Genomic DNA, 14,522 nt, shown 5'->3' on the forward strand with positions numbered 1-14,522 from the left:
CTTCTTTCAATAAATACTCGGATCATTCTTTTTTCCTTCAAAAGCGAAATACTGTGTTTGCAAGAAGACCGTTTCTAATTCGAATTAATATCGTATTTTTGGGAAAGTGTTTTGCCCCTAAATGCATTTTTAAAATAAACCTTTAAAAAAGCAATGGTAACGCAAAAAAGTTTGCCTTCAAACTTGATTAATTCAGAGCAGAATTTCAGTAGTCTCTAAACGGCTAACTAATGCGTTTTATGTAAACAATTCAGGATGGAGGATTATGCGTGCCCATCTCACAATAAATACAAAATCATACTTACTAGTTAGAGACAAACATTCCAAAATTTCAGTTTTTTTGGAAAATGAAAAATCTGACATGACAAACTTGAAACTTTCATTTTCTACTTTCCTCGTGCAACGTCTGATTTTATGAATTATTTACGGATATCCGGTGTTTTACTTTCAAAAGCGAATAGTGTAAAACAAACCTGACAGTAAAGTTCACTCCATGCTAGGAATACAAACTGGTGTTCAGGCTTTTATTTCAACATTCACTGAACATTGGCAAGGTGAGTACAACTTGTCTTAAATTGCAAGCCTCAACTTTATATTCTTTACGAGCTGAACTAAACTAACGAAAATATTGTTTAGCCAAGGTATAAATACTTCAAAGTAGCTCTTCTAAGTTACAAGCGAAATGCTACCGCGCCTTGAAATTTAGGAAAAACCTAATGATAATAGAGTGGTAATTAAAAAACGTTTACGACAAATGAGAGACTTTTGCACTGACTAAATGCTTAGCCGTTTATACGGCGGTGACTAGAAAAATTTGTTCGTCTATTTTTGTGTTGGATTGATTTAAAGATTGTAGGTACATGTAAGGAAAGAAAACAAATTAAGACGCGATTTTCGCCATTTGTCGTTTACCATAAACATCATTCTTCAACTCTGTTTAAGAAGCTTATTCACGTAAGGACCTGAATAATCACTCTGACTTTTAGTGAAGTTGAATTTACTCATGAAAAGTTTCCTGTAGCCAAAGTTGATTTGTACATTCATAGTCAACATTTTGTGGTTTGAACGAATCGGAAATGTCAAGTACAAAATAGAGAAATTGAACTTGTACACACGAAATAAACTCGGTCCTTTAACAGCAAGCACTCCTTTACCTTTTATTTCTTTAGTCCATCTGACTTAAAGATGAAATGCACAGGTTTGGAAGGCTAATTTGCTAAAACATGGCTTTTTCGAGTCCCTTTACTCTTCTTTGTAATTACACAAAGCTCATTACGTAATACGGCAAAATTCTACAATCACCCTTATTTGGTTTATTTTCAGTTACAGGACTTACTGAGGAAAGCGTCATGAATTACTTAGAAGAAGTTATGCAAGCCATCTGTATAGCCCTCCTTGTCGCTAATTTCCTTCTCAACATCGGTCGTACTCTAAAAGCCATCGAGTTATGCAATGAAAGCTTACTTTTGCTCAGTAATAAAGTGCTGAGTGTACAAAAGCCATTACAGCAAAGAATGTACAGAAAAATTTACCATACCATGTTTAAGGCGTACTGCCGTGTTAGCGATCACTCGAATGCAATAGCTTGCGGCAGGAAACTTCTCAACATTCACCACGAGTGTTGTGATGCAGGTCAAGAAGGTGTGCTTAGCATAGCACTGGCACAGATATATCAGAGTCAAAGTATGTATGCTGAGGCAAAAGAACTTTATGGGAGAGCAATCCTTGTCATGCAAAAAACAAGTGACAGGAGAGGAGAAGCAATCGCTTTTGGAGGTCTAGGAAATCTGTTTACTTTACTCGGTGAATACGTCAAGGCTGAAAAATATCATGAAAAAGCACTTGCGATAAGCGTGGAAATTGGTGACAGAGCAATAGAAGGAAAATGTTATGGAAACCTAGGAAATGTGTTTCATTCTCTCTGTGAATATATCAAGGCTAAAGAATATTATGAAAAAGCACTTGCGATCAGCATGGAAATTGGTGACAGAGCGAATGAAGGAACATGCTATGGAAACCTAGGAAATGTGTTGGAATCTCTCGGTGAATATGTCAAGGCTAAAGAATATTACGAAAAAGCACTTGCGATCAGCATGGAAATTGGTGACAGAGCGAAAGAAGGAACATGGTATGGAAACTTAGGAACTGTGTTTGATTCTCTCGGTGAATATGTCAAGGCTAAAGAATATTATGAAAAAGCACTTGCGATCAACATGGAAATTGGTGACACACAAGGAGAAGGAACATGCTATGGACACCTAGGAACTGTGTTTCATTCTCTCGGTGAATATGTCAAAGCTAAAGAATATTATGACAAAGCACTTGCGATCAGCATGGAAATTGGTGACAGACAAGCAGAAGGAACACGGTATGGAAACCTAGGAAATGTGTTTCATTCTCTCGGTGAATATGTCAAGGCTAAAGAATATTATGAAAAAGCACTTGCGATCGAAATGGAAATTGGTCACAGACAAGGAGAAGGAACATGGTATGGAAACCTAGGAAATGTGTTTCATTCTCTCGGTAAATATGTCAAGGCTAAAGAATATTATGAAAAAGCACTTGCGATCAAAATGGAAATTGGTGACAGAGCGAAAGAAGGAACATTGTATGGAAACCTAGGAAGTGTGTTTCGTTCTCTCGGTGAATATGTCAAGGCTAAAGAATATTATGAAAAAGCACTTGCGATCAACATGGAGATTGGTGACAGAGCGAAAGAAGGAACATTGTATGGAAACCTAGGAAATGTGTTTCTTTCTCTCGGTGAATTTGTCAAGGCTAAAGAATATTATGAAGAAGCACTTGCGATCGAAATGGAAATTGGTGACAGAGCGAAAGAAGGAACATCGTATGGAAACCTAGGAAATGTGTTTGATTCTCTCGGTGAATATATCAAGGCTAGAGAATATTATGAAAAAGCACTCGTGATCAGCATGGAAATTGGTGACAGACGAGGAGAAGGAATATGTTATGGCTACATAGGAAATGTGTTTCATTCTCTCGGTCTATATGTCAAGGCTAAAGAATATTATGACAAAGCGCTTGCGATCAGCATTGAAATTGGTGATAAAAAAGCAGAGGCAGCTTGCTACACAATGGAAGGTCGTTTTCATAAATCCCTTGGTGGTAAAAATAAAGCTCAAGCCTGCTTTGAGAAAGCAATTGCGATTGCACTTGAAATTGGTGACAGAGAAGTAGAAGCAAAAACTTACCTCAGCCTTGGGGAAGTGCTTGAATCTCGCGGCGATCATGACGTGGCCGAAGCATATCTTGCGAAGGCACTGTCAATAAGTGAAAATATCGGAGACCTTGAAACAGAGTTTCATGGCTATTGTAGTCTTACATTGACGAAGTTATCACAAAACAACCTTCAGGAAGCTTTTTCTCTTTTGTTTCGAAGTATTGGAAAATCCGAAAAAATGCGAGGTCTTCTTCAAGACAGTGATGAAATGAAGATATCCTTCGCAGACATGCATGTTTTTCCCTACCAGCAGCTCAGTGAATTGTTTCGTTCTGCTGGAGATCCTAAGGCTGCTCTTCATGTTGCAGAGCTTGGACGAGCTAGAGCCTTAGCAGACTTGATGGCAACTCAGTACTCTGTTGAAAATCGCATATCAGCTGACCCGCAATCATGGACTGTTGTTGAAAATGTCATGAAGAAAGAAAGTAACTCTACTTGTCTATATATTTCTTATTCTCATCAAATAGTGTTTTTGTGGATTCTCAAGACAAGCGGAGTCATTCAGTTCCGAAAACTTGAAGTGGATAAAAAGACTCTTTACACAAGATTAGCAAAGGTTGCTGAAAGTTTGGATGAATTTTTTGCTATCATGGCTGAAAGCTTCCGAGACTTTGGTATTTTACCCGAGGAGATTTGCGAAGATCGATCCTTGAATGGCAATAACATTGAAACAAATCCTGAATCTTGTCAGGAAGAGATTCCCGCAACTGTGCGACAAGGTAAGCCTGGGAATACGGATGATCCCGAACCGAGTCTAACATTATTCTACGAACTGCTTGTCAATCCTGTATCCGACTTACTTGACGAGCCCGAAATCATCATTGTTCCTGATCGCAACCTGTATCGTGTTCCATTTCCAGCTTTACTCAATGAAAGTGGGAAATATTTATCGGAGCGTTTCAGAATCCGCGTAGTTCCTTCTTTGTCGACTCTGCAGCTCATTCAGGACAGTCCTGCAGACTATCACTGTCAGACTGATGCTCTGGTAGTGGGTGATCCTGATGTTGGTGTGGTGATTTACAGGGAAGAAGTCAATAAAAAGTTCGTACCATTGCCTGGTGCAAGAAAGGAAGCAGAGATGATCGCACGACGGCTGGGCGTTTGGCCTTTGTTAGGACAGGACGCAACAAAGAAAGCGGTACTTGAGAAGCTGAATTCAGTGAGTCTGATACATATTGCTGCACATGGTAATGCTGAAAGAGGAGAAATTGCTCTTGCCCCTGTGGAGCCGGTCCATCCAGGATCTACTACAGTAACCGGAATTCCACAAGAAGACGACTACCTTTTGAAAATGTCCGACATTTCAAAAGTCAAAGTGCGGGCTAAACTGGTTGTACTAAGCTGTTGTCACAGTGGCCGTGGACGAATTAGAGCCGAGGGAGTTGTTGGAATCGCTCGCGCGTTTCTAGGAGCCGGTGCACGCTCGGTGTTGGTGACACTGTGGGCTCTAGACGACAGTGCAACAAAGAAGTTGATGAGTCGTTTTTACGAGCACCTTGTTCATGGAGAAAGTGCCAGTGTATCTCTTCACGCGGCCATGAAGTGGATGAGAGATCACGGCTTTACCAAGGTTTCCAGATGGGCCCCGTTTATGCTGATTGGAGATGACGTCACATTTGCGTTTGAAAAATAAAGGTATGTTTTTTGCTAGCGAAGAAATTATTTTATAAATTTGGTTAGTTAGTTGGCCACGCGACCTAAAGAAAAATTGAAACTCCCTACTCTTCTTCTTTTAATTTGTGTTTAAAAGGGCAAAATCTAGCTGTGCTGTACACAAAAGAGTTACAGAAGTGAATCAAAAGATTTTCACTTCCAATCAGTTATTGAGAAAAATTTTTCTTTCAACAACAGACTTTCTTGTGCGGCGATGAGATTCCTTATTCTTGTCATTTCTCGACCGTAAATTTGGGACTTATGCTTAAAAAGTAAAGTGTTCTGGGACATGATTGGACGCGTATGTCTGCGATTTAAGAATTAAACTGTAATCATCATCTCTGAATGTATAATATATTTCTTCAGGTTTTATCTTTTGCGTAACAGAAATTACTGTTACACAATGGTTGGGATTTTAGATATCTTCAAATTAGTTTTTTTTCGGTTTTGTAGGAAGGAAAGACCTCGCCGATGGAGTACTCCATACAAATACAAAATCAAGCAATGAACCAAGAAAACAAGAAACTTCTGCAAGGACAGTGTAAAATAGAAAGGCAATGCTGCGTTGATTTTCTTTTATGGCCATTGTCTGTTACAAGCACAACTGTCTGTTACAAGCACCTAACTTTAAAATAAATCATCGGATAAGGGACAAAAATTACAACATAAATCAATCAAAAAGCTCATTTAAGCAAGAAAGTGTTAATGAGAGGTTTGAAGGTGTCAATTGCGCAGACAAAAATGCTAGCGTCAGTTTGATTGTATATATGATTATCGTTTTTACTTTTTAGCATAACGTGTAATTATTTTAGATTGTATTTCATGATCCTGACTTATATATTTTTTTAAAAAAATTTTACTCATACATTATAATATTTACTTTTAATTTTGATTTCTGTGGAATAACTGTGTGCCATTTTCTTTCATGCGATGTCACACCTCACATATAACTAAGAGTGTCACACAATAAATTTCTATTGCATTACATTGCATTGTACTGTATTGTGTTATTTTGTGGTTCGTCACAGCAAGATTCAATACTTATAAAGTATGGTCGTTTTCTCGGCATATAGTCACTTTAGACTTAGATTGCGACGTTTCGACTGTTTATTGAGGGTCTTCATCGACTGATCACACATTACACACTGATCATTACCCGTTAAGCACGATGTCGTCTGTGATTGGTGGATTTCAATCCTTACATTTCTGGTGAAATTCAAATTTTTAACGTTTCATTTTGTTACAAATTGTTATCCGTCGAACAAAGAAAAATGGTTGTCGAAAGCTCATATTTTAAATAATTTTTACCAGCGAACGCTTCATTCTATTTTATTATTATATACCTGAGCGAATTCGCAAAAACATGCCCGCTAGGTTTTTGCCTGGATTCGGGCTTCGCCCGAATCCAGGCTAAGCCAGCGGCCTTAAACCCAGGGGGGCTCCGTCAAGGCTAGGCTGGGCACATGACCCAATGACTGGCCTATCTGCTGGTGACTTGCTGGGGGCCAGCTGTCAAAAGCAGGGGGGAGGGGAGGGTGTCTTTTACTGACACCCCCAACTAGCTAGAATTTGAGTTTTCAGTGTTCAATAAGCTTGAAATTGACTGTGTTTCTGGGTATTTTACTCAGTTGTTTGACCTTGTTTGAGGCTTCTGTGTTGACATGGCACCCTGCTGGAGTGGTCCATGCCACGTGCATGCGTGAGGGGCCAATCTCCTAGCCAGGGGGGTGGTCAGAGGACTTCTGGCCGCTGGGACTGTCTTTGAGTCAATGCGGGCATGTTTTTGAGAATTCGGTTAGATATATTCCAATGTGAACGGATGCAATTTCGCACAATTTTACAGATTCTGTCGGAAATTTCCTCGAATTTACGTTGAAGTTTACTTGCAAAGCAAATGAGAAAAGTTTACGGCGAAAAAAGCTACAGTTTTTTTTTCTATAAGAATATTTCTTTCCGGGCCAGGCTAAATATTCTTATTTTTCTGCCGATTATAGGCTGAAAATATTCTTGTAAATATTCTAAGATTAGTTAAAGGAATACAAACTGGACTATGTCAATAAAACGTCAGATAACAAATTGACGTCAGTTTTTACGTGTCTGTCCTCTTATTGATGATAAATGGCGGCATAACTGTCAAAATGACTGTGGAACCACGAACCGCAGGAGAGTGGTTCCGCGGTAAACTTGGACAATGTTATGACGAAATTTATCATCAATAAGAGGACAGACGCATAAAAAAACTGATGTCAATTTGTTTTTTACAATAAAAAGACCCAAAACTGGTCAAATACCGGGAATAAATGGAGGGGAAAAGACGCGTAAACGTGCCGTAAACAAAGATAAGTGAATTTTATTCAAAATGACGCGAACATTGTCGATAGCTTTTCTCGCTTTTTGATTGCTTACTTAAAAAAGTCCATAAAATCTCATTGGTTAAAAAGTTGGTAGTTTGACAGCTGAAAGTTGAACTTGAAAGCTTGCACAAATTAAAATTTTTTCCGTCTTTACTCTTATTGAAGATAAAAATGAGCCAATCAGCGCGCGAGAAATTAGACAGTTATTGTAAAATTACCTATCGAATAATGACTTTCTTGACGATAGAATAGCTTTGGAGGCAGACTGCAGACAATAAAGTCTGATTAGACACATTACTTCTCGCAGAAATTTTATTAGCATCGAACATACGGCTGGTGCTGAGTTTGTTGTTTTTTGGTTAGTTTTGCCGTTTAGAGAAAGGAAGAGTTTTATACGATTTAGTTAAAATATAATGGTATTGTACTTACAAATTTTCAAAACACCGCAAAATCATGGCCTTTTCAAATTCCCAACAGGTTTTTTCTTGAAATGTTCTTAAAATTCAACAAATTTCAGTGTCGATATACTTATAAAGTATATTCTTATAAAACATTAAGATTAAGTATTAAAGTCTTCTCACGATACACAGCGGATCTTGGTTACATGTTGTGCCTTTTTTCTTTTGATGTAATAGTTGAAATATCATCTTTGTAGAGTTAAATCCAACTTGCTAGTGTTGGTATTGGCTTACAGTGCTAATGCACTTTGACCTTGGCTTAAAAATGTTTCAGTTCGTCTTCGACCTCATGTCCCGTGACCGGTCACGTGGAATAATAATAAGTTCATTTCGCGCCAAAATTATGAAATACAAAAGAGAATCAAGAATGGAAACAATAGAAACGGATTTATAACTAACAAGGTGCAAATCAATAATTCCTCAGAGTTATCCGATAATTTTCTTTAAATAACCACCAACAAAGTTCACTGCAACCTGTAAGCCGCAGATATTCCTGGATATTTTATCGTTTGTCATCAGTACGGTCGCATATCGTTACAGGGGTTTACCTGCCATCTATCGTGCGCGGTCGCATAGCTTCTAGTGGATGAATATCTTTAGATGTAGGGGCGGGTAACATGACGTAACTATACGAGACTTCACTTCACTAAATATTGTTACAGGCGAAGTCTGTTGATTAGTTGATATATTAGCATGCGTTGATTGTTAAGTGCATCAGGTGCCAGTCGAAAGATAGACAACAAAAAGTACGTATTAACAACTTCGTATTAAAAGCATCAAGCCTCTATAACACTTACGCCATTTATAAACTACTCCTTTAGGTTCGCGTTTTATTCAAGGAGACGTTTATGGTCAGGAAACGTCAAAATGAGAGTCTCAATTCAATCACGTAGAAATGTTAGAATACTGGAAGCCTTTGTTCGGCGAATGTGTTTTTGTCACATACACGGCAGGTGTACAACTGTGTTAAAGTGATACAACATTAAGATACGTGTGTTAATATTGGATGCCAATCATGTCAAATCTACACAAAGATGCTCTGATATATAAGACCAAGAACTGTTAAAACAACGAGCTGTGATTTCCGCTCAAGGAAGAGGACATTTTAAATACAAATCTTTATTCGTAATAAAAGAGATTTTTTTATTGCCAATAAAATATTCCAATTTCTGCTTAGCCCGCAAAAACGTAATCGCGTCCGATGTCCTGAGGCTTTCATTGCTAGCTCTGCTCCAGTTTGCAATTTAATGCTTGCTGAGATTTTCTGGTTTGGTTAAGCGATATACTTTATCTACTAATGTATGCTTAAAACGAAGAAAATTGATACAGAACAGTATGTGGGGAGAATATCCTTGATATTTTGCCTGGATTGTATCATGGACAGCGCTTTGGGCTGCACCAGATTCTGGTTTAAATTCGCATTCAATTCAATTTGAGAACCTTTACTAGTAATGCTACAAAACGGCCTCGATTAACAGCTGTCAAACTTCAGGTGCACGCAAACCTGTCTTACCGAAATACAGGTTATATTAGCACCTCAACTCATAATGAGATAACTTATTTCGTCATTACCCGCTGAAGTAACCGGCCTGGTCCTTCGTTGCCATCGATCCAAAGAGCAGAATTCACAAATTCTTTGGTAGCAAAGGCTTAATATAATGATACAATGAAAGCGGCTAGCTTAGTCTTTTTAAGAGAAGTTGAGAGAAATGTTTTAATGATATGTTTGCTTTTTCTTGTTGATGATTGTTTCAAGTTGGACTAACAATGTCAACATACTTTAATTGGACCTTTTTATTACTACACGACTCAAATATTAGATCCGTTTAATCTCGAGAATGAAACATCTTTTTTGACCATATGCATTTTTTAAATTTCAGTTACAAATTCAGATTAAGATTAATTATTTAGTTTGTGCATCTCTTACTCATAAGTGTAACATTTTCTTTGCTTTATAGCAGCCTTTGTCAAATTAAACTAACGATTTAAAATGTTAAACATAGCCTGGATGGAAAGGAAAGATCATGATCTGCTCGAGTTTCGTTTAATTTTTCGTCTGAATTAAATTGTTTTGTTTCGCCGTAATTTCAATTAGTATATGTTCAATCCTTTAACATCGAGCTGATTATCAAGAGTAGAAAACAGTTTTATCTACATGTATATCCTATCCTAACGAGAAACACGCGAACTTAATTAGGTGATGAGTTCGTGTTCGTAGCCAGACTAATACTGTCCTTAGTCAAGGTAAAACATCGATTCTAGCGAAGCAGTGCGATCTATTAACGAATCTATTTTCATTTTGAGGCCTGGATCAAATAATAATAAAAATCAGCGAGTTAAATCTCCGTTTTCCAGCGACATCTTAGGAGCTTTAGGTATTCCACTCGGAACGACCTGTTCATGATGCCGTACATGATGATGGGGTTTATGGCGCTGGAGGTGTAGGCAAAATAAGTGTACGCCAGGTACACTCGGCGGTCGAACCAGTCATCTCTCGTGATGTCCACCAAATCAATAACAATGCAAGGAATCCAGCAAATAAAAAATGCTAAGACGATTGCAAACACAGTGCGAGTGACAACAATCTCTGCTGGATTTATGCTGTTAATAGATGCACGGGACATCTTTCTGGCGGCCAATCGTCGAAAGTGCCTTCTGATGGATCTAAAGACCTTGGTATAACACCATATGATTACTATGGCAGGTAGAAAGACGAACGTAACGCTAGAGAAGGTGGTGTATACTTGGGTGCTTATTAAGCTACGATACAAATTGACGCAGATTGTCTCACCAGGGTGGAACACGAACAAGTTCCCATGCTGCGCGAACGTTATGCTTCCCAAAATCCCGGCGGACAGCAAACTTGCCGACAGTATTATCAAAGTTGTATAGCCAGGGGTGAAGATCTATTTGTATAAATCTGGTTTCATGACTCGAAAGTATCGATTTACGGCAGTGATTGCCATCATTTGAAGCGAAAGAAACGCTAAAAAGTGGGCGAGAAATCCTTGAATGTGGCAAAGAAGATCTCCAAAGATCCATTCTCCGGCAACGAGCGATCCTTCTGATAGTGGCATACAGGTAAGCGACATGATAATATCACCGACGGCCAGCGTTAAAACAAATATGTTTGTTACCGATCTTAGGTGGTTGTTCTTTAAGAAAGCGATGCAGAGCAGCGTATTTCCAAACAGAGCTGTTAGGTTTATGAGGAAGAGAGGTCCAACATCTACAACCACTTGACCCATCGAACGGTTCATCAGTGTTGGAAAAAACCGCTCGGGGAACGTTGGGCTGTGACACGTTCGCTTCCATTGAGTTTCTTGTCAACAACGACGAGACAGTTTCCTCGAGAATTAGTTGCACAAACTGAAGTTCTTTAATGGTTAATCTTTCCTAACAGACCCCAGATGTTGTCGGGAACTTGTTGCGTTCAATTGTGCCTTCTTAATTCACAGTTGTGAAGAATTTCGGAAGAACCGAGATATAGCAGTTAGCAGTTCACTTCAGCTCCTACTTCAAATTATTATAAACCATGATATATAGATTATTAGCTCAGAGAAGATTCGCGAAACGAAATAGATAACCCCCACATATATAAAACTATTGCGCGCAAAGAAGTTCAAAATACTTCTGTGATGTAAATATTGAATGGCTTGACGACTCAATTGTAAAATATAATCCACCTTATGAAGAAATTGCCGCCGTGCAAAAAAATAAATACTATTTTTTTGTTTGTTTTTAAGTGACGACGTTTTTTTGCGAAAAGTTGGACATTTACACTGAATTGAAAACGCTGTAGAAAACAAAAGATTGATCGAGAAATTCGATCTTCGCACATATTTCACGACCGCAATCGGCAGCCTCAACAAAGGCTATAAATTTCGTTTTGAAGAGCAAAAATGATTTTAAAAAAAAACGGTTATCGACGAAAATACATCTTGTTGTGCCTGTTTGAAATTTCGCATGATTGTGAATGTGATAAGGTGAATAACGGTGAGCTGACATTTGCAATAAACCGGCTACATATCTGAAATAACATGAATCAGAGAATCAACTTCGTGGCTCCTTGTAGACAAAGCTGTCGTTAGTACACCTAATGCCATTGGATTTTCTAAACAAAAACAAAATCGACTACTGTAAAGCTCGGCAAATCAAAAGAGAATCAGGGAAGTGTTACAGCGCGCTAAAAACTAGTCACCGCTTTATTCCGAAATACGTTGCTAAAGCAAATGTTTATAAAGATAAAAGCCACACTAGTCTGAAATTAATTTGCAGCCTAAAGGTAGTCCCTCAAGCTCATACGAGAAGGTTCTCATTTGAACCGATTTTTGCTGTTTTTACCCGAAAAAAAAAAAAACATTCTCCTTTTTGTCTTGAAAAGTAACATAGAGAAGTATTCATGTTTACACTTTCGTTTGAAATTCTTGATTTTCGACTTCGTGACGTTTTGCATTGAAAATTCACCGACTTTCTTCCTCACATGAAATGAGTTTTCCTTCGAGAAACAGCTGGAGAAATTCTACAAACCAAAAGAGATCATAAAAGATCAACTAAGTTGTAGAATTACCGCATCAATCTTATCCCTAAGGCCCGGTTTAAACGTCGCATTTTACATGCGCCGAATCGAATTGCCGAATTAAGTGCATGTAAAATGCGACGTTTAAATCAATTAAATGCGACATATTTCAATTAAATGCGAGTTCAGTCGAATATTCGACTGATCCAGTCGAATATACGACTGAAGTTCGACAGTTGATTTGAACGCCGCATTTTACATGTGCCGAATCTAATTCATAAATTATGTTAAATAAATTATGTTAAATAAATTGTGTTTGCTCGAATGGGAATTACCACGTCGCTATCGCTCGCGCTCAGCAATTTTATTCGGCAAAAAAATGCAACGTTTAAATCAAATCAAATCAGCCAAACTTATTCATTCGAGTCGACTAAAATTAGTATTTGATTCGGCGCATGTAAAATGTGACGTTTAAACCGGGCCTAACAGAATCAACACAGTTCCGGTCACAAAATGAAATTCAAATTCAGTTTCCTTTAGTTTATTTGTCCACATTATGTGAAGTAATTTTCCTGACGGCATACTACATTGCATAAAAATATGTCACTCCAAAGCTTTCTCTCAAGGAAATTCATTAAGTTATTTGCATAAGTTGTGGTCTAACTGTTCACAGCAAATGAACGAGAAAAGAAACATTATTATGTTGCCCTGGGTCGGTGACAAAGCAAATTCTTTTGAGTCCCGCCATGTTATCAGTTCACTGCTTGTCGATGTCGGAAGATCTCTATCATAGTTGACAGAGGTTTATCTTAAATTACCGTTAATAGCAAGAAATACAATCATTTATCTCAGAGATTGCAGCCTTTTCAATAGCCTATTGACGAATCCAGACTTTTTAATGTCCAAGAATCTAGAAGGATCAGTTTGGTGTAGACGTGAATGAAAAAGTTAATTGATGTTGTACAAAAACAGTCGTACGAATACACTCCTAGATTATCAAATGACAGAATTGCGCAGTAACATTGCTTGCGTCGTTAAACCGTATTTTTGTAGTTTTTTGAATCACAAGTAAGTTCCGTTCCCTGTTGAGGTGTGCACATCTAATAACATACGCTAACTATGACCTCCGAGGCGTAGAAGTTGGTTACCAAGGACCTTGTAATGAAGTAAGGAATATTCCACTTCCAATACATACTGAATGAAATAAAAACGTGACTTTATTAATATTAAATATATATCATAGCTTTGCTATGTTAGACTAGAGACACTTACTGAGCAAGCAAATGAATATTTTTACGCACTCCGAATGTATGTACTCCGAAGACTGTTTTTTTGTAAATGAAGTGTAAGTTTAGTTGTAATTTTTGTAATTGTTCGAGCAGATAAAAAAAAAAAAATTCTACTCTGATTCATCCTGGATACGGTCCCTCGAAATTGCACGTAAGTCAGTAACCGATGCATCGGTAAATTAAAATAATAACAACCATTATCAACATCCAACATTTATTTTAAATCAATCTTGGTTTCTACATTGCTTTGATTAATACATGTGAATATATCAACATAAGATTTTATAAAATAACCGAGCCATTACGCGGTCATTGGTCGATAGGTGTGTTTAAATGAGAGTACGTAAACACGGGTTGTGACGTTTTAGATTCGCGCGTATTTTTGAGAATTCTTTTATAAAAGCAACAGAGCACTTTTTCCGCGTTTACATAGCCTCATCTTAACACTCGACCCTCCTCGTGTTTAGACGAGGCTATGCAAACACGGAAAAAGTGCTCTATTGCTTAAATATTTACCTACTGTTTACTTCCCCATCATCATCAAACTTCACAAAGTAATATGAAAAGTTTATCTGTATTGATGGCGTGAAGTTTCTCGACAGAATTAAATTAACGCAACTGAAAAGGGTAAAACGTAATAATTCCGTAACTTCATACTTATATAGCTGCAGTTGTGAAAGACTAAAACAGCGCCTGTATACGTAGAGAACGTAGAGAAAAGACTATTAAACTACAAATTCGAAAAGATTCAACTTCTGTTCCCTAAATTTTAGTATTTTCGTATTTTCGGCTGATGAATTCGAGCAAAAGACCACTAGTTTTGTTTTCGCTAGGCATACTGTCTTTTTTTGTTTGTTTGTTTTTTGTAACTTTTTTATTTTATTTTTTTTTTTGTGGTACTGATAATACTTAGCTCTTATTAACCGAGCAGGAGGTCTGTATGGAAGAATCTTGACCGAGGTCGGGAGTACAGACCGAACCCAGTGAGGTCTTTACACACGACCGAGC

At 37.8% G+C, this 14,522-nt stretch overlaps 1 protein-coding gene and 1 pseudogene across 1 annotated transcript; one reads left to right on the plus strand and one right to left on the minus strand.

Annotated features, from left to right (window-relative positions):
• Positions 1-1,291: 1,291 nt before the first annotated feature.
• LOC110042661 (uncharacterized) lies at positions 1,292-5,881 on the plus strand. The gene is made up of 2 exons (XM_089284020.1): positions 1,292-4,876; positions 5,348-5,881. Exon 1 carries the CDS (start codon positions 1,350-1,352, stop codon positions 4,872-4,874), a length of 3,525 nt encoding a protein of 1,174 aa, XP_089140146.1. The 5' UTR covers positions 1,292-1,349; the 3' UTR covers positions 4,875-4,876; positions 5,348-5,881.
• A 3,655-nt stretch (positions 5,882-9,536) lies between these two features.
• On the minus strand, positions 9,537-14,382 carry LOC110042615 (beta-2 adrenergic receptor-like; annotated as a pseudogene).
• Between the last annotated feature and the right edge of the window lie 140 nt (positions 14,383-14,522).

This window comes from Orbicella faveolata, unplaced genomic scaffold (genome assembly GCF_042242905.1).
Source record: "Orbicella faveolata isolate gen_17 unplaced genomic scaffold, um_ofav_v1 contig_1, whole genome shotgun sequence".
Taxonomy (NCBI): domain Eukaryota; kingdom Metazoa; phylum Cnidaria; class Anthozoa; order Scleractinia; family Merulinidae; genus Orbicella; species Orbicella faveolata.

Bases quoted from the DNA above. Each gene is read 5' to 3' on its own strand.
- LOC110042661 (XM_089284020.1), top strand. From the start codon at position 1,350: ATGAATTACTTAGAAGAAGTTATGCAAGCCATCTGTATAGCCCTCCTT.